General features: G+C 39.9%; 1 protein-coding gene across 1 annotated transcript; it reads right to left on the reverse strand.

The window, feature by feature from the left end:
- Positions 1 to 247: 247 nt before the first annotated feature.
- Positions 248 to 21,625, reverse strand: CREBL2 (cAMP responsive element binding protein like 2). The gene is made up of 4 exons (XM_045829809.1): positions 21,332 to 21,625; positions 9,627 to 9,824; positions 7,485 to 7,629; positions 248 to 3,286 (listed from the first exon to the last, which is right to left on the reverse strand). The coding sequence occupies exons 1-4, from the start codon at positions 21,344 to 21,346 to the stop codon at positions 3,282 to 3,284; spliced, it is 363 nt and encodes a 120-aa protein (XP_045685765.1). The 5' UTR covers positions 21,347 to 21,625; the 3' UTR covers positions 248 to 3,281.
- Positions 21,626 to 25,421: the final 3,796 nt, after the last annotated feature.

Raw genomic sequence — 25,421 nt, forward strand, 5'->3', positions numbered from 1 at the left:
ATATGTGAATATTTTGATGTATTTCTTCAATATGTAAGAAGCAGTTTCTCATAACTCCAACTACTTACTCTGTGAAAGTTATCCTCCCCCTTTCTTTATAGATGAGGAAACAAGCTAAAAGATTAAATGATTCAAGGTGATTCAGAAAGTGGATCCAAGACCAGTTTTCTGCCTAAATCTCATACTCTTTTTAGTACTACATTCTTATACTTATTTCGGTAATGTAAAACAGACAATTTGAGATATCTCTGGTGAAGATATTTTATTTTTCATAAAAATATAATTGTACAATGCTCTTCAGAGAAAGAAAAATCCTTTCAATGCCCCCAAATACCATGTGGTTTAACAGTTATCTTCCACTCCCTTAAAACTAAATATATAATTGATAATAAGCAACTGATTTCTTGGGAAATGTAGCATTTATATTTCCCTTTATTTTAACTAAAGGCAAGTCCAGTTAGACCTATACTTTTGTAATAAGCCAAATCAAATCTATTATAATTCAAAAACAATAAAAGAAAATGCTAAATGGTAAAGCTGATAAATACTGCCAATTAGCTGGTAAACTGTGATATGAATTTGCTGCAGTAAGATAGATTCAGACTGGAATACAATAGAAAGATTTCAGATAAAATAGAAAAAAAATTTAAGAACTTTAACCATATCCTAAAACTTGACCCAGTCAAACTTATTCCATATCATGTTCAGTTGCTCTAATATATGGCAGGTCTGTGCTACATGGATGACGGATGATGACTGGGCTAAATACACAGTTTCCCCCGCACCTTCCTTTCTTTGGGTGAAGAAGAAAACATGACTCTGGCACTCAGGGAGCAAGGAGAATAGCACTGACCCAGGGAGACTGCGCTCACTGATTCTCACCCTCTTCTGTTCTCCCTCAGCCTGCCAGGACAGGTACGTGAGCGAAACTGGGATTTCAGTACGCTGCTCCTGAACTGAAATGGGGACAGAAACCAGCCGTTTAATCAGTGACATTTATGAACATGCTTCAAGTGGCCAAAGCGTGCAGTCAGCACAACACTCAGAGCAATCATGTTCCTTTTTAAAACCAAGGCGCTTTCTCTTGGTTTTGATCTACTGCAAAAACCAAATAGCTAGGTTTTGGAATAAACTCAAATAAATTGTAATTTACTTTCACCCAAAATTATACATCTTCTATCTGACCTGAGGACAACATCACTACTCTTGTAAAGATGCTGGGGGTGGGGGATATAGCTCAGATAAATAACCCTGTGATTTAAAATTACAAAAAGAGAAGAAATACTTCAAGCACAATGGAGACATTGCATTGAAGAGCCACATTCGTTTTGGAATGTTTGCTTTGAAAACAACTGTTCTGGGGAATTCAAAAGGTACCGAACATAGTAACATACAATACATCTTGGGTTGTTTTGCAAAATAAAAAATATACATTTGAGTAGACCAGAAGGCAAAACAGACCCATTATAGTCTGAACGCTACATTTAAAACACTGAAATTCTGAAGGCCTAAATATTAACAATCCTTTATCTGTATTTGTTATCCTAAAAAGACATTAAATACTCTTATCACCCCCATCCACCCAAACACAGAGAGGCCCAACAGTCTGGGCTAGTGGTATATCAGTAGTCACACAGGACTGGACTAGAGATCAGAGTTTGCAACCTAAGTACGGGAGGCACTTTATTCAAATGCATAGCCTAAGAGAAGGGCATGGGGAAGTACCTTGTAATCTGAAACTACGCGGTCCATCTCATGTTCCACCTTACAGACAATGTATTATATGACGCCTCCTCAAAAACTACCATTTCATAACAGAATGTAGTTTGTTTGGAAGTCAAATATTTGCTTCGTTAGAGCCAAGGACCATTATAATTTAGCAGCAACAGGGAACATATCTCCTGATTTAACTATGGGAAAGAAAAAAGAGAGGATCTCAAAGGGGAAACCAAAAGGTTCCTGGGTCTATTTTAGTGTATCATACTATGAGTTGGATTCCTCGACCATCATGCCATCGGGAGGTCAGGAAGACAGCAGACGTAGCTGCAGTGAGAACTGGAAAGGACTACTCTGCCCTCTGCACCTCCCAGCTGTGGTGCTGTGCACAACTCTAGCTCCAGTGTTTCACTCCAGAGTGGAGGCATCGCTGGGGATGAACCAGACGCACACCTACAGTGTGTTTCTTTCTGGCTCAGAACACATTCATAAGGAAACTCATGTCAGGGAAGAAACTAAGTGTTCTGGTTATGGCTACAGCCATTAGGTCTACCAGCAATTTGTTCATTTTAATCCAGGTCTCCTGAGGCAGAAACTCAATCTCAGCAGCTAAAGTTACTCTATTTTCTTTAGAAAAATTTTCCTAGTTGACTGCCCAAGGAAATGTGTGTGAACACTCAATCCTGTCCTCCCCACATACACATATAGACATACGATAGAAATACACACAGACATATACACTTTAGGTTGTCAAGATGATGTACACTGCTGAAATGCCTAAAAGGTTATTTCTTGCTTAAAAATAAAATTTGACTGATAATTCTCCAAATATGGACTGGGCCCTAACAAATTTTTATAAGTACAGTTTGAGAGGACAGCAACAGAAGTTCCAAATAGAGGCTGTCTTGAGGGCTTTCCTGATAGATGCTTTTAACAAGTACATTATTTAAAACAGGCATATCACTATGGGTTATAAAAATAGAAATGTATCTATTTGTTAATATATATTCACAGCTTATGCTGGAATGGCTCACAGGAGAAATCGTGGTTCATGCAGAAAACAGACGTTACTCAAGTAAATATAAAGAAATAAGATTAGGTCCATAAAGGCCAAGAACTTAGTCAGTAATCAGCCCATTTGGTTTCTCTTTGTAGGGCAATCAAAAACATGACAGGACGTGACACCTAAACAAACATACACATACAATTACATGGAAGGAATATAAATTAACCAATAAAGCAAGGTGGAGTTAAGGTGCAAAAATACAATCTTTACCCATTTTTCTCTACCCCTGTGGTTTCAAGCATTGCAACATGTTAAATGCCATGGGTGGCAATACCAACCAGGACAGGTCTTGAATGTCTGTAAATTTTCTAAGTGTTAAAAGTTAAAGCAAAACCCTTTGAGATCTATGATCACACATTTGGTAGAAATTGCAGATTTACAGAGATGACTATGGAGCAGTAGGTAGTAAATGGAGCCAAGAAGTATAATATTGTCCATTCATCCTTCATAGGAATCAGGATACTGATTTCAGTCACTGACTTATCATTTTATATGATCTTCACCCTGAAAAATAAATCAAAGTTACCAATGTAAGAATGTTTTTAAGATCATTTAGTTAATGTGTTTTAAAATGCAGCTGACTTGTCTGGGTAAATCCCTCCCATTGATCTGCCAACAGCAACCAACACTCCACTATGAGAGGAGAGTATACTCAGCCCACACGAAGTGTGCACCTCAAGTACCCAGCTTGGGTGTTAGGGGAGGCTGTGCCACTGAACCCTACAGGATATCTACTACATTAGGCCATGCTACCAAGACAGAGAGTCATAGCAGCTCTACCTAATACATAGAAACAAACACAGGGAGGCTGCCAAAATGAAGAGACAAAGAAACATGGCCCAAATGAAAGAACAGATCAAAACTCCAGAGAAAGAACTAAACAAAATGGAGATAAGCAATCTATCAGATGCAGAGTTCAAAACACTGGTTATAAGGATGCTCAAGGAGCTTAGTGAGGACTTCAACAGAATAAAACAGATCCAGGGATACACCAATTGAAATGAAGAACAATTTATAGGGGAACAACAGTAGAGTGAATGAAGCCAAGAATCAAACCAATGACTTGGAACATAATGAAGCAAAAAACAACCAATCAGAACAACAAGAAGACAAACAAATCCAAAAAAGTGAGGACAGTGTAAGCAGCCTCTGGGACAACTTCAAGTGTTCCAACATTCACATCATAGGGGTGCCAGAAGGAAAAGAGGAAGAGCAAGACACTGGAAATCTGTTTGAAAAAACAGTGAAAGAAAACTTCCTTAATTTGGTGAAGGAAATAGACATACAAGTCCAGGAAACACAGAGAGTCCCAAACAAGATGGATACAAAGAAGCCCACTCTAAGACACATCATAATTAAAATGCCAAAGGTTAAAGATGAAGAGAGAATCTTAAAAGCAGAAAGAAAAAAGAAGTTAGTTACCTACAGGGGAGTTCCCATAAGATTGTCAGCTGATTTCTCAAAAGAAACTTTGCAGGCTAGAAGGAATTGGCAAGAAATATTCAAAGTCATGAAAAGCAGAGATCTACAGCCAAGACTGCTCTACCCAGCAAAGATATCACTTAGAATCGAAGGGCAGATAAAGTGCTTCCCAGACAAGAAAAAAAAAAACGAAAGAAATTCATCATCACCAAACCATTACTGTATGAAATGTTAAAGGGATTTAAGAAAAAGAAGATCAAAACTATGAACAATAAAATGGCAAAGAATACAAATCTAAACAATTGAATCTGAAAAACAAACTAAGCAAACAAGAACAGAGACAGAATCATGCATATGGAGAGCTTTTGATGATTGCCAGATGGGAGGGATATATTTGGGAATGGGTGAAGAGGTGGAAGAATTAAGAAATACAAATAGGTAGTTATAGAATAGCCATAGGGATGTAAAGTACAGTATAGGAAATGGAGCAGCCAAAGAACTTATGACGCATGGACATGAACAATGGTGGGGGGATTGCTTGAGGAAGTGGGGTTGCTGGGTGGAACAGGGCAAACGGGGAAAAGATCAGGATAACTGTAATAGCATAATCGATAATATGTAAATAAAAAATAAAGTTTGGTATCTACAGGAAGGCTGTTTTAAAATATAGACTGAAAAAAAGCCTGAGTTGATTTGCCTTTTTTCCCCTTAACTCAATTTAGATTAAGCAAATGTTATATCATCCTTGAATTTTATAAATTTTTTAAAAGATAAAAGTTTATAACATTTCAAGTGCTCCCAAATCAATCACAATGATGAAATCAATGACGTGACATCTTCATTCTATAATCTATAGTCTCCTTATTAAATGGTGTTGGGACAACTGGATATTCACATGCAAAAGAATTTAGACTTCTACCTCATACCATATAGAAAAATTAGCTCAAAATGGATCAATGACCTAAATATAAGAGCTAAACTAAAATCTATTAGAAAAAAGATAAGGGTAAGTCTTCATGACCTTGTATTTGGCAATGGGCTGTTAGATGTGACATGCAAGGCAAGAACAACAACAACAAAAAATAGATAGCCCTGGCCAGGTGGCTCAGCTGGTTGGAGTGTCATCTCATACACTGAAGGGTTGAGGATTTGATTCTTGGTCAGGGCACATACCTAGGTTGCGAGTTTGATCCTTGGTCAGGGCACATGCAGGTGGCAACTGATTGATGTTTCTGTCAATCAATGTTTCTCTCTCACATCTATGTTTTCTCTGTCTCTCTCCCTTACTCGCTCTCTAAAATCAATAATCATATCCTCAGATGAGGATTAAAAGAGAAAGAAAGAAAAATAGATAAACTGGACTTCCTTAAAATTAAAATCTCTTGTTCACCAAGGGATACTATCAAGAAACAGAAAAGACAACCTACAGAATGGGAGAAATATCTGAAAATCATATATTTGATAAATGTTTAGAATCCAGTTATATAAAGCACTCTTAACATTCAACCACAGAATGAAAAAGAACTCAATCAAAACCTGGGCAAGAGACTTAAAAGAGACATTTCTTCAAAGAAGATATACACATGACCAACAAGCATAAATATGAAAAGATGCTCAACATCATTAGTCATTAGGGAAATGCAAATGAAAACCACAACCAGCCCTAGCCAGACAGCTAAGTTGGTTAGAACATCATCCTGATATAACAAAGGGTATGGGTTCAATCTCCAGTCAGGGCACATACAAGAATCAACCAATGAATACATAAATAATTGGAACAACAAACTGTTGTTTCTCTTTCTCTTTCTCTAAAGATCAATTAATTAAAAAAAAGGTTTTTTTGGTGCCCTGGATGGTGTGGCTCAGTGGATGGAGTGCCTGCCTGGGAATCAAAGGGTCACCAGTTTGATTCCCAGTCAGGGTACACACCTGGGTTGCAGGCCGGGTCCCCAGTGAGGGGCACAAGAGAAACTACCATACATTGATGTTTCTCTCCCTTTTTTTCTCCCTCCCTTCTCCTCTGTCTAAAAATAAATAAAATCTTAATTTTTTTTTGTTTAAAAAAGCACAACCAGACACCACTTCACATCTACTAGGAAAGCTATAGTTTTTAAAAACAGAAAATAAAAAGTGTTGACAAGATGTAGAAAAAAGGGAAGCTTCATATTTGCTGGTGGGAGTGTAAACTATTTCAGCCACTGTGGAAAACAGTTTGTGGTTTCTGTAAAGGTTAAATATAGAATTACCACATGACCCAGCAATTTCACTTCTAGGTATATACCCCAAAGAAGTGAAACAGTTACTCAAACACACACTTGTACATGCATGTTCATAGCAGCACTGTTCACAATAGTCAACAGGTAGAAACAGAAATCCATCAATGAATGAATGGATAAACAAGTTGTGGTACTGATATACAATGGAATATTATGCAGCTATAAAATGGAATAAAGTACTGATACATGCTACAATGTGGATAAACCTTGAAAATATTATGCTAAGTGAAAGAAACCAGACACAAAATGTCACATACTGTATGACCCATTCATGTGAAATACCCATGTTAGGTAAAGCCATAGAGACACAAAGAAGATTCATAGGGCTGGAGGGAGAGGATAATAGTGAGTAACTGCTTAATGAGTTTGGGGTTTTCTTTTGAGGTGAGGAAATGTTTTGCAACTAGATAAAGGTGGTGATTTACAACATTTTAAGTAATAAGGAATGTTACTTTAAAATGGTTACTTTTTGAAGTAACTTTAAAATGGTTAATTTTATGTTATGTAAATTTCACCTTACTAAGAAAATTCTTTACAGCAATGGGCTACTATACAAGATAGAGCCTGGGCTAGGCGAGGACCCTGCACACCTTACTTACCCTTCTGCTATTTCTTTGTCTATTAAAACAAAAGTATAATTCCTGAACACAATTATTGGAATAAATACTTAAAATACTTAAGTGAAAATACTTTGTAAATTGTAAATCAAAATACAAATAAAAGGTGTTATTAATAATAACTATGGTACACTCCCATTTATGAACTCGTTCAACTTAGTAAGTCTTCCATAAATTTATCAGTTGCTCTTTATAGACCTCATATACAATGCATTTCAATATTTAGAATCTAACCATTTCACTCAGTATACTACAAACAACATCGCCATTTTATTTATTGAAAGATATGCAGGGGGAAAAAAGTCACACAGAAGAAAGTGGTCAGTAGAAATCCTACTTTAAGACGCTCCTCTACATGTATATAAACTGTCCATCTATTGCACTCACAGGAATTGCTGTTAGCGTCTGTTTTCCCAGCTTTCGTGTGCCTGTTTAAGTTCTGCTGAGATTTGCTCTGCTCTTCTCCAGTGAGTAGTGCCTTTATTTCAGAAGGGATTTTTCCTTGGTCCATTGCCATACACCACTGCTTGTACTGAAATATTTAAAATATATTTATGTAATATTTTACTAGTTTGAGTTCAGAAACCACTGGTAGAAATGCTAGACATAAGAACTCCCATGCCCAGAAATCACACTGGCTGCTGGAAATCCCACCCTCCATTGTCTTTCCTATTGCCAAGCCAGGACAGGGGATGAGGCCTGCCACCTTCCACAAGAGGGTGAGAACTGCTGCTCGATCTTCTGGTGATGCACTGCAGTATCGCTCAGATTAAAAAGGTCCCTCTGGTTATAAGAATGTGTCTCCATAGTGTGCCACTAACTAGAATTCATCTCTTTTGGCTAATGCTCACATTATTATTTCTATTCCTAAAATAAATATTTTAGTAATTCCTTTCTCTCTTTCATAAACATTCATTAAACATCTACTTTCTACTAGAGTAAGTACTATGGACTCTGGGGTATACAAAGATTAATCAGCTGAAAGATTATGTCCTCAACTGCAGAAGGTGAGAAATAATTTATATTGGGTTGGCTAAAAAGTTCGCTTGTTTTTTTCCCATAAGATGGCTCTAGTAGTGCTTAGTTGTCTTTAACTTCATTTGAAACAATTTTGTTAGATTGTATAGTAACAGCTGTAATATCAGTGTGCATTTAAAAAAGACTTATCAAAATTGGTGAATTTTTGTGTAGCCATTTCAATATTGAAGACGGAAGATAATACACAACATTATTGGCATATTATGCTTTATTATTTCAAGAAAGGTAAAAACGCAACTGAAATGCAAAAAAGGATTTGTAAAGTGTTTATGGAGAAGCTGCTGTGATTGACTGAACATGTCAAAAGTGGTTTGTGAAGTTTTGTGCTGGACATTCCTCACTTGATGATGCTCCATGGTCGGGTTGACCAGTTGAAGTTGATAGGGATCAAATTGAGACATTAATTGAGAACAATCAATGCTATACCACATGAGAGATAGCCTATATACTCAAAATATCTAAATCAATAAAGTTATTGCTGAAAATGAAAAATCTGCCTTTTAGTTTACAGAAAAAGCTGAATGGACCTTTGAGCCAACCCAATTGCATAAGTCAAATTTCATATACTAACAAAAAATCTACTGAATAGTGTATTTCTGAACTTTCTTTATGCCTCAACCTTATTTTCTTACCTTCTAAAAAGCAGTGGTAGCCTGTTCTACCTTTGTTATGATCATAGTAGTATTCTCTCTCTCTTCTCCAACCTGCCACCTCCTCCCCAAGCTCACAGTAATGGGGCTTCAATTCTCTTTTACATTTCTACAATCACTACCCAAAATCTGAATGAATAGCCTTGGCTGATATGGCTCAGTGGATTGAGCACAGGCCTTCGAACCAAAGGGTTGCTGGTTTGATTCCCAGTCAGGGCACATGCCTGGGTTGTGTGCCAGGTCCCCAGTAAGGGATGCGTGAGAGGGAACCACACATTGATGTTTCTCTCCCTCTCTTTCTCCTTCCCTTCCCCTCTCTCTAAAAGTAAATAAATAAAATCCTTTAAAAAATCCAAAATCTGAATGAATAACTGAAAGCATGAAACATGCCAAATAAATAAATGTTTAAACACAAATGGTATCATACTAGTCATATTGTTATATTGCTTTTTCCACTTAGCAATATATCATAAATGTTTTTCTACATTAATAAATATATAGGTGCTCTGTGATTTTTACTGGGTGCAAAGTAGTCCAATATATGAATGTAGTATAATTTATTTAACCAATCCCCTATTGTTGTACATTTGGGTTATTTTCCATTTCTCTTCTATGATAAACAATCCCTCAGTGAAATAGTCATGTACATTCCACTCCTACCAGCAGTCTGTGAAAATGCCTCTTTGCCCACATACTGGCTGACCAGCTGACCAATGAATATTCTTTCCCGTGTTTGTCAACTGGATAGGTGAAAATTGGTTCCTTCACGTTTTAACACACATCTCTTTGACTGGGAAACAGAGGATTTTTTTTTCATGCATTTATTGACAGACTTTCTTACCATTTCCAGTTCCTCTCTGAGGGCACATATGGCTCTTTCCCGACTGGATACCAATTCTTCCAAGTACTGATACCTCAGTTTCTTTCTGGCCCGGCACTCTCTTGCACTCTGTCGGCTCCTCTCAAGTTTTGCCTTCAAGTCGATTTTGGCTGGCTTTCGGCCACGCTTGCCGGGCTTCTTCACTTTGCCTCCAACCACCTTCAGCAAGAGAGAGAAGACAAAATTTTTTTCTCTTAGTTCCGTGTCTACAAAGGTGACTACGGCTGCCTACTAGCAAGGAAAACATTTACAAATAATAAATTAATAAAGCCTGTGGAACTCAAAAAGTACAACCCCATCAAATGCCTCATGAGGCTTTGCTTCATAACTTTTTTAGTACTTTTGATACGATGAATATGAGAGAAGAAATAATGTAAGCTTTCACTATTTTTTCAATAAAATTTAAATAGTTTAACAGTAAACTTTATAAACCATATGTAGCTAGATAATAAAAAACTAAATGATTACCAAATTTTTATTGACTTGAGAAAATAATAAGTTAAAAAAGTCAATATTCAAAATTGTAAGTTCAGTATGATCTCAACGTTATAAAACACAAAGAAGAAAGGATGTTAACCAAAGTTCAATGAGGATTTCTGATAGGTGTGATTATATTAGCTTTTTTTCACCTGTATTTGTTATGATTCTTAAATTTTTACAATTAGAAAAATATAAAATTTATATGTAAAATTATGTATACATAAAAACAAATATGTATTCTAAGCAATATGGCTATAAATTCCCTCTTCAAATTCGTTGAGCTCAAAGAAACAGAAGGGAAGTCCCTGAAATTTTCAGGATAATTCTTTCCTGTCTTTAGAAGCCTATAATTATAACCCTAGACTGTCTCAGGAGATTCCTACCTGTTATTCATTTACCTGCATAGGCACAATTTTTTGGTGACTGGCAAAGTAATTTAATCTCCTTCATTGTTTAGCTTTGGAACCTCCCCAAGTTCTTATACAACATATAACTATGAGGTAAAGATGATGAATTTTTATATACATGAAACTAGAACTTACATATCAAATAAGTTTTCTTCAAAGCAGTCACTGTAAGGGGGTGGGGGTACATTTATTCCAGTGAACAAGCACTTTTGGAAAGAGCCAATTTCTTACAAGCCACAATACAACATGCCTTTAGAGGCTACATTATTTTAGAGCAATACATTTTTCTTTAAATTTCCAAACAACTGGAGCATCCACTTTGTTTATCTGATGAGGTTCTGAATGATGTCCAGTTCTTTCTGAAAACTACCCTCAGAGAATAAAAATGTCAGTGTACTGAAAGGAATATTGCTTTGGTGTTAAAGGACGTTCTAAAAGAGAAACACAGGCATATCATTAGAATAAATGCAGAAACCTTTCCAGGTAACAAAACTCAAAGGACCAATATTCATTTGGCTACAGAAATGCTGATTTGTTGGTTTGTTTGAAATCACTATTAATATCATACACCAACAAGGCCTAGTAGTACCCTATAAAGATCAGATCGTTACTATGCATAATGGCTAGGTCAAGAAAACCACAATTTAAATGTGGATCAGCCACATTTACCAGACCCTGTATCATAACATGATGGCTAACCACCGCATCTAGTATTTTACAGGATGGCTCTGAAATGAAACTGAATACTCCAAGGGAAAAAAATCTTTCCTTTCCATCACCATCTTAAAACCTAGTTGATTCAGTACTACTCCTAAATTAGTTTCAACTTTTCAAAACTGGTCTTTTAAAGCTTTTCTATGCTGCATCATTCCAATATAATGATACGCATCTCAGGAAATCTTCCTTCTATGTCAATATTTGACTAGCAATTCCAGGATGGCTAATTAATCCAAATACTACTATGGACTCAATTTTAAATTATGTTTACATCACATCAATTGCACAATTTTAATAAAATATTTTGAAATCATCCCACATTAAAACAAAGTATATTTACTTTGCTACAGTTTTTAAAAATATATATTTACAGCACAAACTCATGTCTACAGTGAAATAAATGGTAATCACATCTATTCTTTATGTAGTAAAATGAGTCATCACACAACAGTATAATCCAATACCTCATAGATTGCTGTTTTTAATTAATGCAGGAGTGGCTACTTTTGAAAAGAACAATCATAAAAATCAAACAGAAGTTATAATCCTTTGTTTAGTTTACATGGTAGCAAAATATTTAAATTGGAACTGTTTTATCCCCTTTTTATTAGAAAGGCATATAAATGAACCCAGGGTTCCTGTATTTTATGTCATCTCCTGTAACATTCCATTTAAAGCCATGTAGCCACCACATCTCGAGCTTAACTTTTCCTGAGGAAGTTCTGGCTTTTGGTCCCAGCTAACATCTGATTAGTGTACCAGTTTTCAAGAGTCAAGCACATCACAGGATTGTTGTAAACTTTAAGTAGAATAATGTGTGACAGAACTTTGTAAAAAAAAAAAGCATTATACAAATATAGAACCATACTAGTTGCTAACAATAGTAGTTAACTGAACTTTATATATTCCGTAAGCCATAAAGATTGGGATGGATAGGGGAAGTTAACTAGAAACTAGGAACCAGAAACTAAAACTGAAATTAACCCCACAAATTCCTTAAATATCTCTAGGCCAAAAATCATTCTTACCTATGTTTCATAAAATTTTCACAAACTCAGTGATAACTACATTGTCCCCTTGCTCTTTCCTACCTCCTCTGGGAGAAAGCTTTTTTCTCATCTGTATTTTTTATGATTTTTAAATGGTTTCTAATTTATGTGTTGAAAAAGGCTGGGAATTAAAATGAAACTACTGGATTTGGCCCAGACAGAGTTCTGGATCATTCTAAATGAAACCGTTACGGAGAAAGACAGAATAATCTGCGAAGGCCCAAGTGTGGGGAGCACAGGCTTCCCGGTCAACGGGTGTGCCTTCTGCAGGAAGAGGCGAGACTGCAGCTGCGTGCTCTCCAGGGCCTTGTTCAAATGAGGGAGCCTCCAGTGTCCAGAGTAAATACTATCCCGAAGGCTCTTGAATCATTTTAGTTCTAGCTCTTTAGGTACAAAGAACAACAATCTAAATTCAGAGCTAAATCAGGTGTGGTGGGGGAACAAGGCCTTGCGTTAGGCCCTCTACATGTTGTCTCGTATTATTTCACCCCACCTCAGGTGAAGTAAGTTCTCTTTTCCTCATCTTTTTCAGGTAAATGGGGAAAGTTAACTCCTTTATTCAACAATCATTTACTGAACACCCACTATGCCCCAAACACTAAAATTCTGGGAGTACTAAAACAGGACAGGGTCCTTACTTTTCAATGTATTTAGACTCGTGAGACATAGCAGACACAAAAGAAACAATAATGTTACAAAGGGCAGGATAACTGTACATACGGGAGTGCTGGTGGTGGACACAGACATACACAGAGGTACGCACAGTGATCTCTTTATTGTATAGACGACAACATTTTAGTCCAGATATTTTCAGTGTCAGAGAAGGCTCTGGATCCAAGTCCCCTGATTTGCATTGTAGCAACTTGTCACAAGGTAACTCACTCTCACCAAGCATGCCTATTCCTCTCCAGGTTCTTAGGTAACGCCCATTCACTTGAACATATAATTCCCTGAAAAGGCTCTACCTACATTAATATAGCAGTGTTTCATATGCACTGCTGTATCAATGCTATATAGCCATTCATTTAATCCAACTTGCTGTAGCATTAGGCACCTGATGGAAGGCAATGGTGAGGTTAAGTAACAACCTTTTTCATTTTATGCTTCTTTGAAATTTTCATCTACTGTTATGACTCTCCACTCCCACCCACTGCAGTCATGCCAATTTATTCCTCTATAAGATCTCTAGTTTAGCTCTTCCTCTCATTCCTACTACCTACATTAGTCAGGGTCCTACTCACAGATTATAATAATAAGTTCCCAATGGGTCTCCCTACCATCTCCCCTTTTCTACCCCCACTTCCCTAGTGAATCTATCTTGCAAAGAGCTGCCAAGTGGACCTTTCTTTTCAGCTTAATACTACCGTATTTGTACTTCAAGTTATCTTTCTTCACTGTAAAAAAGTAAGACCTGGTCATTACAGAACGGATAAACTTCAATGGCCCTTTGGCCATGTCACTCTCCAGCTCAAGAGAAGACCTTTGGCTCAGCACTGCTTCCTACGTCACCATACCCAGTGTATTAATAGTTGCCTGTGGCTGCTGCAACAATGACCACAAGGTGGCTTAAAACAACAGACATCTATTCTTTCTCCTCTGGAGGACAGAAGTTGGCATGCAGCTGCACTCCCTCTGGAGGCCTAGGGGAGAATCCATCTTTCATTTTTTCCAGGTTCTGGGGCTGTCAGCATTCCTTAATTTGTGGCCATAGTAATCCAACCTCTGCCTCTGTGGTCATGCTGCCTACACATCTGTCTGTCAAATCTCCCTCTGCCTCACTCTTATGAGGACACTTGTCATTGGATTTAGGGCCTATTCAGATAATCCAGGATAAATTCTTCCTCTCAAAATCCTTCACTTAATCACAGCATTTTGCCATACAAAGTAACAGTCACAGGTTCCAGGGGTTACGACACGGATACAGGTTTTTAGGGGCCACCAGTCAGCCCACAACATCCAGGTTTCCTCTCACCCAGCCACTCTTCTCCTCCATCATTCCCAACAGGCAGGCAGCCTCCCTATCAAGTCAGGTCAGTATCCCAAGGGACCCCATCCTGTGCAGTCCTGCCTATTTCTCAGCATTTCTTTAAATGTTCCTTCTCCACGCCCCCACCACCCAAAGGGCAAATACTATGCCTTCTTTGGTTGTGATCAGCTCTAGCCTTCTTTCTTTGAAGCCATGCTCTGCCCTTTATTGCTTTTTTCCCAGATTTTTGAAACATATAGTTAATATCATACTGAATCTATATGTTCTATTGGGTTTTTGGTTGTTTTGGGTTTTTTAAGTGGCCTCACAGATTTAATTTCTAGCTCTTCCAGTAGTGAGAGTTCCTCAGGCACAGAAGCTATGTTTTCTGCTACTTATGCAACCCCCATTGTATCCAGCACAGGACCAGGCATTTATTAAGACTGATCATTAAATGAATAAATACAAGGAAAATTAGCAATATTTTAAAACTGACTTGTCGATTATTACTACCAACAACTTATAGAAATATGTTTTAAAAAGTCTCCCCATAAGGGATACAAAATCTGAAAAACCAATTAAAGACTCTTACTATGTTACCACTCTTTTTGTACTTATTTATATCCTGATGCTCTAATTCTTAAGACAACTCATACAAGCTTCAGTTTGTTAAGTCTAAGAGAATTAGTGCATTTACATGAAGGGATAGCATCAGCCCCATTTAAAAAGGAAAACAGCAGGAAGGCTTGTTTCACCTTTCTTTTAAAAACAAAGTGGAAAGTTATCTCCAGTTGCTTAAAGAAAAATAAGGTAGATATGTATGCGGCCCAGACACTGCTCTTTACCACTTGAAAGAATCAAAACAAGTAGCTGCATTTTCATTTGGTGTCAGGGCTCCCATAACTTCCTTCCCAGCTGTGGGTTAGACTTTTTCTCCTATTTATCAGATCTTCAGAAAGAGACAAAGTCTAACCATATCTTCCTGCTGCTAACCTTTCTACCAGCTTTTCTAGTCAACAGGAGAAACAAGATGAAGTAGGCAGCTCTGAAGTGAGAGAGCTGACCTCTGCCTCTCCGGATCCCTATGCCTCTCCCCCTCCCAGCCATGACTGTTTGAAGCTAAGTGTAACACTACCTATATGTGTAGCATTGCATGAAACTCTTAAGAACTAACTGTATAAGAGTGGTCTATACTTAAAACTGTCTTTGCTTCTTTCCCAGCCATGTTTCCCAGCTGCTACATTTTAGTTTCTGCCCTACCGCTCCATTGAAACTTTTCTGGCCAGGGTCAAAAATAATCTATTTTCCAAGTCCCATGGATACTTTTTCACTACTTACTTTACTTGAATTTTTTTGTAGCATCTCATATTAGAGACTAAGTCTCCTCTTTAAAATTCTCTTCTCCCTTAGGTGGCATAACAGCCTCTGTTTTTCTGGTTCTTCTGTGTCACTAATCTTTCTTTTTCCATTTATTTCACTAAGTCCTATTCCTCAGCCTCTTCTGATCATTTTAGAGTTTTCCAGGATTCTGTCTCTTTAGCTACCTTATGTCCACCTTTTTCACTCTTGAAGGATTTACACATGCTGCATTAACCACAGCCTACATTATAACAGGCTCTAAATAATGGTCTTCTGTTCAGGGCTTTCTTCTGAGTAAGCTAACCAAGCTAGTGAGGAGTCAGAAAGGACTAGCATTTACTGAGAATCCATTATGTACTAAAAGTTCTTTTGATATAGAATCACATATATAGTACATTTAATTTTCATAACTGTGGTTTTATTAACACACTCAATTTACAGGTGAAGCAATTCAGTTCTAAAGAGATGAAATAATCTGTCCAAAATCATAATAACTTGAAAGGGGTGGAAATGAGATCTGAACTCTGGTTATATGCCAAAATCAATGTTCCTTCCTAATTAGACCATCTCCCTCTAGTCTTGACCCAGTTCCTTCATCTTTACCCTCCTTAATCCATTCTCCATATAGCTATTAGTATTTTTGTATGAAAATACAAATCTGATGTTGTCACCTCTGCATTAAGATCCCTCAATGGCTCCCCAATATCTGTGGCCTTTGTCTTCAAACTTCAGTGAGCATATGAGCCACTCAACTGGGAAGCCTATTAAAATTAAAATCAAAATTCCCAGGCCCCATTCCCAGTCTGATTCAGCAGGTGTCTTCTTTATTTTACACACTGAAAAACACCAACTCAAATTTTTCAGCTAAACTTGCCAGGCCCTCATAAACTTTCAATCAGTATCTCTGCCCACACCTCTACTTGTGCCTTGTGCTCTAGCTCAGGAGTCAGCCAACTACAGCTCTGCTGGAAGCCAAAACCAGCCTGTTGCTTGTTCTGATAAATAAAGTTTTATTGAAACAGCCACACCCATTCATTACATTCTGACTGCGGTTGCCTTTGTGCTACAATGGCAGAGTTGAGTAATTGAGACAGAGATCACATGGTCAGTGAATACTTACTATCTGAACTTTTGCAGAAAATTTGCCAATTCCTGCTCCAGCTGGTACCAAAATACGTATCTGCCAATGCAGTATGCTTTAGTACAGGATATTCCTTCCCTCTTCCCCATTTTCTGGGGGACTCCTATTCTTCCTTATGAATCCTTATACAGATTCATTCCTACTGTTCAAACCCATGTCTGACATACCCAGACAGTCAGGTGTCCATTCTAGTGCCCCTCAAACCACTTTGCCTCTATTGCCCTCATTTCTTACCTCACTATACTGTAATAATTTTTCTATGTGTCTGCCTAGCCCACTGAAATGTAAGCTCCTAAGAATACTTATAAAATCTTATTGATCTTTGTATCTCTACTGTCTAGCACAATGCCTGGTACATATTAGATGCCCAACAAATGTCTGATGAATGAATGAATAAACTTTTCTGCAAAGAGCAAAACATTATTTAAACTTCAATTTTAATTGATTGTGTAGTATTAAAATTTGCCCCTTTGGGTTAAACTATCTGTAAAGGCACCCAAGTTAAAATGCACATGTAACCTGGATAGGAAAGGAAGGCACATTAAAACATTAATATCTACTGACAGACATTTATTTACTAGATGAGCTGGATCTCAGGCCCTAGTCTTGTGGAAAGTAGTGGTAAAGCAGAAGGACAGAAAAAGCAGACAATGCCTGGGCTTCAGGTGCTGCCAAAGAGGGCAGCTCCACCTGCAGCAAAGGATGGCTAAAGGGCCAACAGGAGCAACGTCAGGGGCCAAAGGACAGGTCTGGGAACATCAGAGAGATTTTTTTGACCAACTTAAAATTTTTGTGAGAGCAGCCACTACTCAGAACAAGTGACTAGAAGATAAGAACTGGTTGTCTTACCTAGGGAAGGTGTAAGAAACCTCATTTTCAGATAACCATGTGTCATATGGGTGACAGGGAAGTATGGAAGAGAACAGCTGCCTGTATTAATATATAGTGACCAGCAGCTGGCCCAGTCTCTCATCAGCCCCTCAGCTGGAACCTGATGCCCTGCCAGACTGGGTAATAATGTACAGTGGTCTTTTACCAGCTCAGAGTCTGCAGCAGGAACACATCCGGTCTAGGATATTTCAATTTATTTGTTCATTTATTCAATAAACATAAAATTCAAATATAAAATAAGAACCTTCTGTCTATGATTGAAGCCTCTGAAAAAGTCACGATTTTCTTTGTAACTGAATGCAACAGGTAAGGGAGAAAAGGCTTTCATAAGAACAAGCACTTTTTCCTAGAGGTGGACATGTAGGTAGGCTCGGGAAACTACCTTTCTCACATAACCTAATGGTTTGGGGCCCAGCTTAAGTTCATTTCATGTCTCATCGCACTTCCCCTGTCCCATTTGGGGGCACAGGTAGGAGCAGAGGGTAGTAGGGTAGACATAAACAGAACCATAAATGTTATGTGCGACAGTACACACTTAAGAATTACTAAAATGTGCATGTCAGGTGCCTCCTACACTGTGCAAAGGACCAAGGAAGTCACTGCTAGGAATAGTAACATTTTTGAGTGCCTACTATGTGTTAGACTCTATACTTGATGCAGTATCTCCAATCCTCAACAAAGCCTGTGAAGAAGGTACTAACCTCTTAACAAATAGGATGGAAGGCCAGAGAGGTTAAATAATTTAGCCAAGATTTGTTCCTTCCCAACTAACCGAGTGGAGATCTACTCAGTATTTGAACTCTGGTACTTAGCCCTTTCCCAAGAATGCACTTTTAGATATCCAACATAGTTCTTGCTCACCTCCAATTTGCTATTATCTGTATACTCTGTATATATCTGTATACTCTGGCTGGTTGGCTCAAAGAAGCACAAAGATTAATAAAGCCCAGGTACATCAGGGCTTTGTCCATAACAACATTTTGTTCCAATTCAATTCAATCACTATTAACAATTTAGCACTCTATGCTGTACCAGGCACAATCCTACACACTTAGGAAGCAAATCTGCACTCACATTCAAATCTGTCCTGCTCTTATTCCAGGAAGCTAGATGGCAGAATGTGGAGAGCCTTTGGCAAACCCGTTCACTGCCACTGATGAAAACAATTCAGGATACGGAATCTTTATAAAGGGTGGTCCTCACATTATCATCTGTTTTTTGACCTGCTCCTTCAAATACTGCCTCTCCTCTATCATTGCTGCTCCTGCTCACCTCCTGCTCTTCCTGCTGCCCTGGCCTCACTGTCGCTGTCAGTTTGTCATCCGTTGTGCTCTCACCAGTACAGCTGCTGTGCTTCCAAGCCTCAACCCTTACCTTCCTTTATACAGAAGAAACTGGAACTCGAGACTCCACCACCCATATATAATGTGGGGGAGAAGTGTGTTTGTGTGTGAGTATGTATGTATGTACTACAACAGGGGTGTCAAACTCATTTTCACCAGGGGCCACATCAGCCTCGCAGTTGCCCTCAAAGGGCCGAATGTAATTTCAACTCCTTAAGTTAAGGAGTAGTTACATCTATACAGTCCTAAAATTATTTCGGCCCTTTGAAGGCAACTGCAAGGCTGATGTGGCCCCGGGTGAAAATGAGTTTGACATCCCTGTACTAGAAGGACAATACAATTTTGTAGGACTCTTAACAACGGAGCACAGAAAAAGGCAGGACCGGGAGCTGCCAAAGCCTCATTTAAGGGCTGTTTCACACTACCTGGCTGCTGAAAGCAGTCCAGTCCTGCTGTGCCTGGCATTTAGATATAACTCACCCAAAACTACGCCAGGGAGACAAGGTGAAAGTAGTGCATTCACAGAGGCACTATTCACCCACACACATCTACAGTGGACTTGGTTTTCCACAATTATTATGGATTTAAGAAACTCGTGGAATCTAAAATCTTTCATAAAACAAAGATTCAATGAAAAATGAAACTGAATTTATTTTGCATACCTGTGGACCCTATAGGAAGTAAGTTATGAACAGTCTATCCCCCAAATTTAACTTCACCCTATTAGGCAAAACAATAAAATTTTGTCCCCCCAATACAGTTTGCTAATGTTAGAAATAACTGCTATGTGATTTTATAGGTAAGTAAAATAACCCCAAAACTTATGTATTATTCTTGGACTTACTTGAATTATTGAAGACCTTCTGAAAGTTATTAAGTATTTCAAAGATGTGAAAAGGAAACAACTGAAAATTATGTAGAATATTCTGTGAGAGTCACAAATCAAGAAAATGAAAAAAAACCTGTTTTTTTTGGCATTCTTAAACAGCAATAATATTATTTTCTGGGTAAGATAAAAGATATAGTATGCAGATTTAATCTCAAAATTAACACTGAAAGATCAAGCTGGCAAAGACTTTTTCAAAGTTATTTTCTGATTTTTCTGGAAAATATTCAGGGCTCCCCATTTCTGTCTTAGAAATACCACTTCCTATCAGGAGGGGTTTGCTACTTCACAAGTGGGCTGTTTCTCTAGTGAGGCACCATTCCAGAGCACTGCATGGGGCTTTCCCTTCTACCACTGTTCTCAGAGTCTTCTGCGGGATCAGGAAGAGGAGATAATGTAGAATGACACAGACAGTAGAGAGAAGCTCTAAATCTTTTCAATCTCTCTGATGATGGGCAAAACAAAAACTTAACAGCAGCAAAGTGTGATGGTTACCTGGACGGGGAAAGGGCACACAAACAAACAAACAAACAAACAAACAAAAAAGCTATCTCCAGCAGCATGCCAAAGACTGTGGAAAGTAAAACCTCTAGATAGCATAGAGAAGGAGCAATTTCCACTTCAAAAGTTGGCAAATGCTTGAAGTCTGATGATCAATAAACTGACCGTCCCTATCTTCACGAAGTAAAGGTAAACACTAATGAGGCTAGACATAAAGAAATAGGTTGTACAAAATGAATTAAACAATGAACATTGCCTGCTACCTTATAATCACAGGGATAAGTGATTTAAAGGGGGTGGTGATAGATCATTAAGGTAGATTATCAAGAAAGAATTCACTACTTTTTTTAGAGAAGTCTTTCCAGAGGAGGTTAGATTCCAGACTTTGGACGAATAGCAACAGGAGCTTAGCAGAGTGTTCCAACCAACCACAGGAAAATAGTTCAGAGGGGGAGTGAACTGATTATATGAATGGGGCATTGAGTAAGGGAACAGGAGAGAAGAAAGGGGAATAGTCAAGGGAAATAGGGCTCGTTCACGGTGTCCTAGTTAAGGTCACCAAACTACAGAAAGGCTGGGAGGGGCGTGGGGGAGGGCAAAAAGGAAAAGCAAAGTAATTTCTTCACTTATCTCGGCAGGCAAGTCAAGAACTAGGGTTTGCACTTCCTGGAAAAGCTGACACACAGACTTGTCTTGGGAGTGAAAATTTCCCAGGGTAGAGGGCCCTTTCTGGAACAACGCAGCCCGCTGTTCCCTGGATTCCTGGCTAGGTGCCCTGGGGTAATAAGTGAAGGCGCGGGGATGTCTAAGGCAGGTGTTTCCTGGGTGTCCGCGTGGACTACAGTACTGAGGCTCAGCGGCGGGACCAGCACTTAGGCGACAAGCAGGCGGCGGCAGCAGCTGCGCGTGCAAACCACAGGACTTACCTTACTGTCATCCATCGCGGCAGACAGGCCAGCCTGGCCAGGCGCTCCCTCCCCCAGCCCTCCCCGGCTCCGCCGGCCTGGCCCGGCCCGGCCCCCGCCCCGGGGGAAGAAGGGGATATGGTTCTGACTGCCTCCTCCTCTCGCCTAACAGTTCGCTTCCCTGATGCCACAGTCACGGGGACGAGGGACCAGTTCAGGAATGGCAGAACGGACCCTGGAGGCGGCCCAAAACGCCTCCCTTCCGCGCCACCGCCCCCTCCTCCCCCTCCATGACAGTCCGGGTGTGTTTACAGACGCCGCGGAGAGCAGCGGGGAGGGGAGGGTGGGCGGGACTGCTGCACGAGGAATGGCTCCGTCGGCTGCCGTAGCACCGCTGTCTTCTGGGGATTGTAGTTTACCTTACCGTAATCTGTACGGGGCTGACTGGAAGAAAAACTACAATGTCCACAGAGCCTCAGCCTAGCGTCTGTTTTCCTCCTGCCCCAAGTGCTGCGGAGGCGGGACCATGACGGAAGCCAAGACTACGCTTCCCACAGTTCTCCCCCTTGGAGGTTTTGGCCCGTGGGTTCCAACGGCTTGGGCACTGGGAGGTGGGAGTTTGGGGCCCCCGCGGAGGCAACCCTGAGGTGAGGGCCCTGAGAGCAGGCCTTCCTCCGGGACACCGCGGATACCCTGAAAAGGTGCAACCGCTTGGGGAAACAAATTGGCGGTTCCTCCCGATGTTAGAGTTACCATATGGCCAATATTTCCACGAGAATATGTCCACATGGAAACTTTCACAAGACGGTTCTGTCCTAGAAGCTTTATTCATAATAGAAAGTAGAAACAACCTAAATGTCCATTAGTGGATGGATATCACATGATGAATAGGCTAATTGAGGTATATTTTTAGGGCTATTAGACCATAAAAAGGAACGAAATACTGATCCATGCTACAGTGTGGCTAAGCCTGGAAAACATGCTAAATGAAAGAAGCCAGACAGGAAAGGACATATTGTATGTTCCATTTATAAAGAAATGTCCAGAATAGGTAAGTTTAAAGAAAAAGTTGATGAGTGGTTGGCAGGGCAAGGGCTGGGGAAACAACAGGGAGGGGAGCTGGGAATGGGGAGTGATTGTTAATGGGTGTACTGGGTTTCTTTTTGAGGTGATGAAATGTTCTCACATTGATTTGGTGTTAGCTGCACAGCTCTGTGAATATACTAAAACCCACTTAATTGTACATTTTAAATGAGTAAATTTTATGGTATGTGAATTATGTCTCAATGAAGCTGTTAAAGAAATAACTGAGTGTTGCTGGGGCTGGTGTGGTTCAGTGGATTGAGCACTGGCCTCCAAACCAGAGAGTGGCCAGTTCAATTCCCAGTCAGGGCCCAGGCGTGGGTTGTGGGCCGGGGTCTCCAGTGGGTGAGAGAGACATACACTGATGATGTCTGTCTCCCTCTCCTTCTGCCTTCCTTTCCCTAAAAATAAATCAATAAAAGTCTTTCAAAAATAACTTAGTGTGTTTGTGTAGTCCTGATTTAATCAAGTTAGTGAGCTTGTTGTTGCAGCCTGTCAGGCCATTGAGAACTTGGCAAAGGTTGTGTGCTATTTGATGTTATTCTGGAGAGCCCTGTGGCACCTTTCAGACACTTTCAAAACTCAGTCAAGGTACAGTTCCCAGATTCAGCAATAAGTGCACAAGACACATGCAATATTTGAGACACACTTATTTTTTTAAAAGTATTCATTTCTTATCTGAAAATGAAAATTAACTGGGTGTCTTTTATTTACATCTGGCAACTCCATACTGAGGAGGAGTATATAGGCAAGTTGAATCGTTTCTGTCTGATCTATATAAGCCTTCAGAGCACAGGTGGCAAATACAAGGCCCACGGGCCAAATCCAGCCCTCCACCTTGTTTCTACCCAGTGGCAGTGCCGAGCTCTCGCTTAACTGTATGGAGTAGTTACAGTTATACAGTCCTCAAATTACATTCAGCCCTTTGAAGGCACCCACGAGGCTGATGTGGCCTCTGGTGAAAATGAGTTTGACACCCCTGCTTCATAGGCACTATAAAGAATGTCACTCCTTCCAAATAAAATGGAGCTTAGGACTTCTGGTCAAGATGGCAGCACAGGCTGACATGGCCTGCCTCTTCACACAACCACATCAAAATTACAAGTAAAATATAGATGAACTATCCTTTAGGCATATCTGAAATTGAGTTGAATGGAAGTCTGACAACTACCGAAAAGAAGAAACCACATCCATCCAGGCTGGTAGGAGGGGTGCAGACGCAGAATGGGCTGGCCCCATATCCACATGGATAAAAATTTGGGAGAGATGTCTCTGGAGTGAGGACTCCCAGACCCACACTAGGTCCCCTATTCCACGATTCCAGTACCAGGAAGATAAGTCCCCACAATTTCTGGCTACAAAAACAAGCTGGTATTGAGTTGGAGGAGGCTGCTAGAGCCCTAAGCAGTTCGTCTTGGGGAGCCACACACCAACTCACTCAGCCTCGCTCCCACTGAACTCCAGTACCAGGGTGGCAGCTTGAAGGGCACCAGTGGTATACAGCAGGAGTGTCAAACTCATTTTCACCAGGGGCCACATCAGCCTCATTGTTGCCTTCAAAAGGCCGAATGTAATTTCAACTCCTTAACAGTTAAGGAGTAGTTACATTTATACAGTCCTAAAATTATTTCAGCCCTTTGAAGGCAACCACAAAGCTGATGTGGCCCTGGGTGAAAATGAGTTTGACACCCCTGGTAAACAGGAAGAGACTGAAGTGTCTGGCATCAAGGTGAACAGAGGCCATTGTTCCTGTGCTGAGTCTTCTCCCCACAGAGCCAGCAGGCTGGTGCCGTATCTGAGACTCCATCAATTTGGCTAAAACTGTGTGACCCACTTTGGAGATTCCCAGAAGCTCTATCCCACCCAACTTACAAGCCCACCCAAGTTGCTTTTCCATAAGAATGGCTGGTCTTATCTCCTAAATCCTATCCAACAAGCAACAGCTGGCTTCAATGAGCTCTAGCAGCAGCCAGATTAGAGTCACAGCTTGGCTTCACCTGGGAATCTCCAAGCCCAGCACACGTAGAGGCCATCTCAGATTGCTTTATAGCTCAGGTAGGGTGCCCCAGGCAAAACACAGGTCAGGGGTGCTGACCTTGGTCTGCATCACCCAGGAAACCCCTGGGCAAGTGCACCCAGTGAACAGCTACAGACCATATGAGAGCACCACCACCCTTCCCCTCCATGGCTGATCCTCCATGGAGGGCGGAGATTGGTGGTCAATGGTAACAGCCAGTCCTTGCAGCTGACTGGCCTGGATAAATCCCTCCCATTGACCTGCCAAAAGCAGCCAAGTCTCAACTATAAAAGGAGGGTATACTCAGCCCACACAGAGGACACACCTTGAGTACCCAGCTTGGGTGATAGGGAAGGCTGTGTCACTGGACCCTACAGGACACCTAGTACATTAAGCCACACTATCAAGACAGGGAGTCAAAGCAGCTCCACCTAATATATAGAAACAAACACAGGGAGGCTGCCAAAATGAGCCAAAGAAACATGGCCCAAGTGTAAGAACAAAGAAAAACTCCAGAAAAAGAACTAAAGCTGTTAAACAAAGTGGAGATGAGCAATCTATCAAGTGCAGAGTTCAGAACATGTTATAAGGATGCTCAAGGAACTTAGTGAGGGGCTCAGCAGCATAAAAAAGACCCAGTCAGAAATGAAGGATACACTAATTGAAATAAAGAACAATTTACAGGGAAACAACAGTAGAATAGATGAAGGTGGGAATCAGATCAGTGACTTGGAACATAAGGAACAAAAAAAAATCAGAAAAACAAGAAGAAAAAAGAATAAAAAACAATGAGGATAGTATAAACAGCCTCTGGGACAACTTTAAGAGGTCAAACATTTGCCTCATAGGGGTGCCAGAAGGAGAAGAGAAAGAGCAAGAAATTGGAAATTTATCTGGAAAAATATCGGAAGAAAACTTCTCTAATTTAGTGAAGAAAATAGACATGCAAGTCCAGGAAGTACAGAGAGTCCCAATTATGATAAATGCAAAGAGGCCCACTCCAAGACACAT

This window comes from Phyllostomus hastatus, unplaced genomic scaffold (assembly GCF_019186645.2).
Source record: "Phyllostomus hastatus isolate PE091 unplaced genomic scaffold, TTU_PhHast_1.1 phas_scaffold_93, whole genome shotgun sequence".
Taxonomy (NCBI): domain Eukaryota; kingdom Metazoa; phylum Chordata; class Mammalia; order Chiroptera; family Phyllostomidae; genus Phyllostomus; species Phyllostomus hastatus.

Coding starts and splice junctions, on each gene's coding strand:
- CREBL2 (XM_045829809.1), bottom strand. Junction 7,630..9,626: donor TCAGAGAGGAACTGGAAATG/GTAAGAAAGTCT, acceptor TAAATATTTCAG/TACAAGCAGTGGTGTATGGC.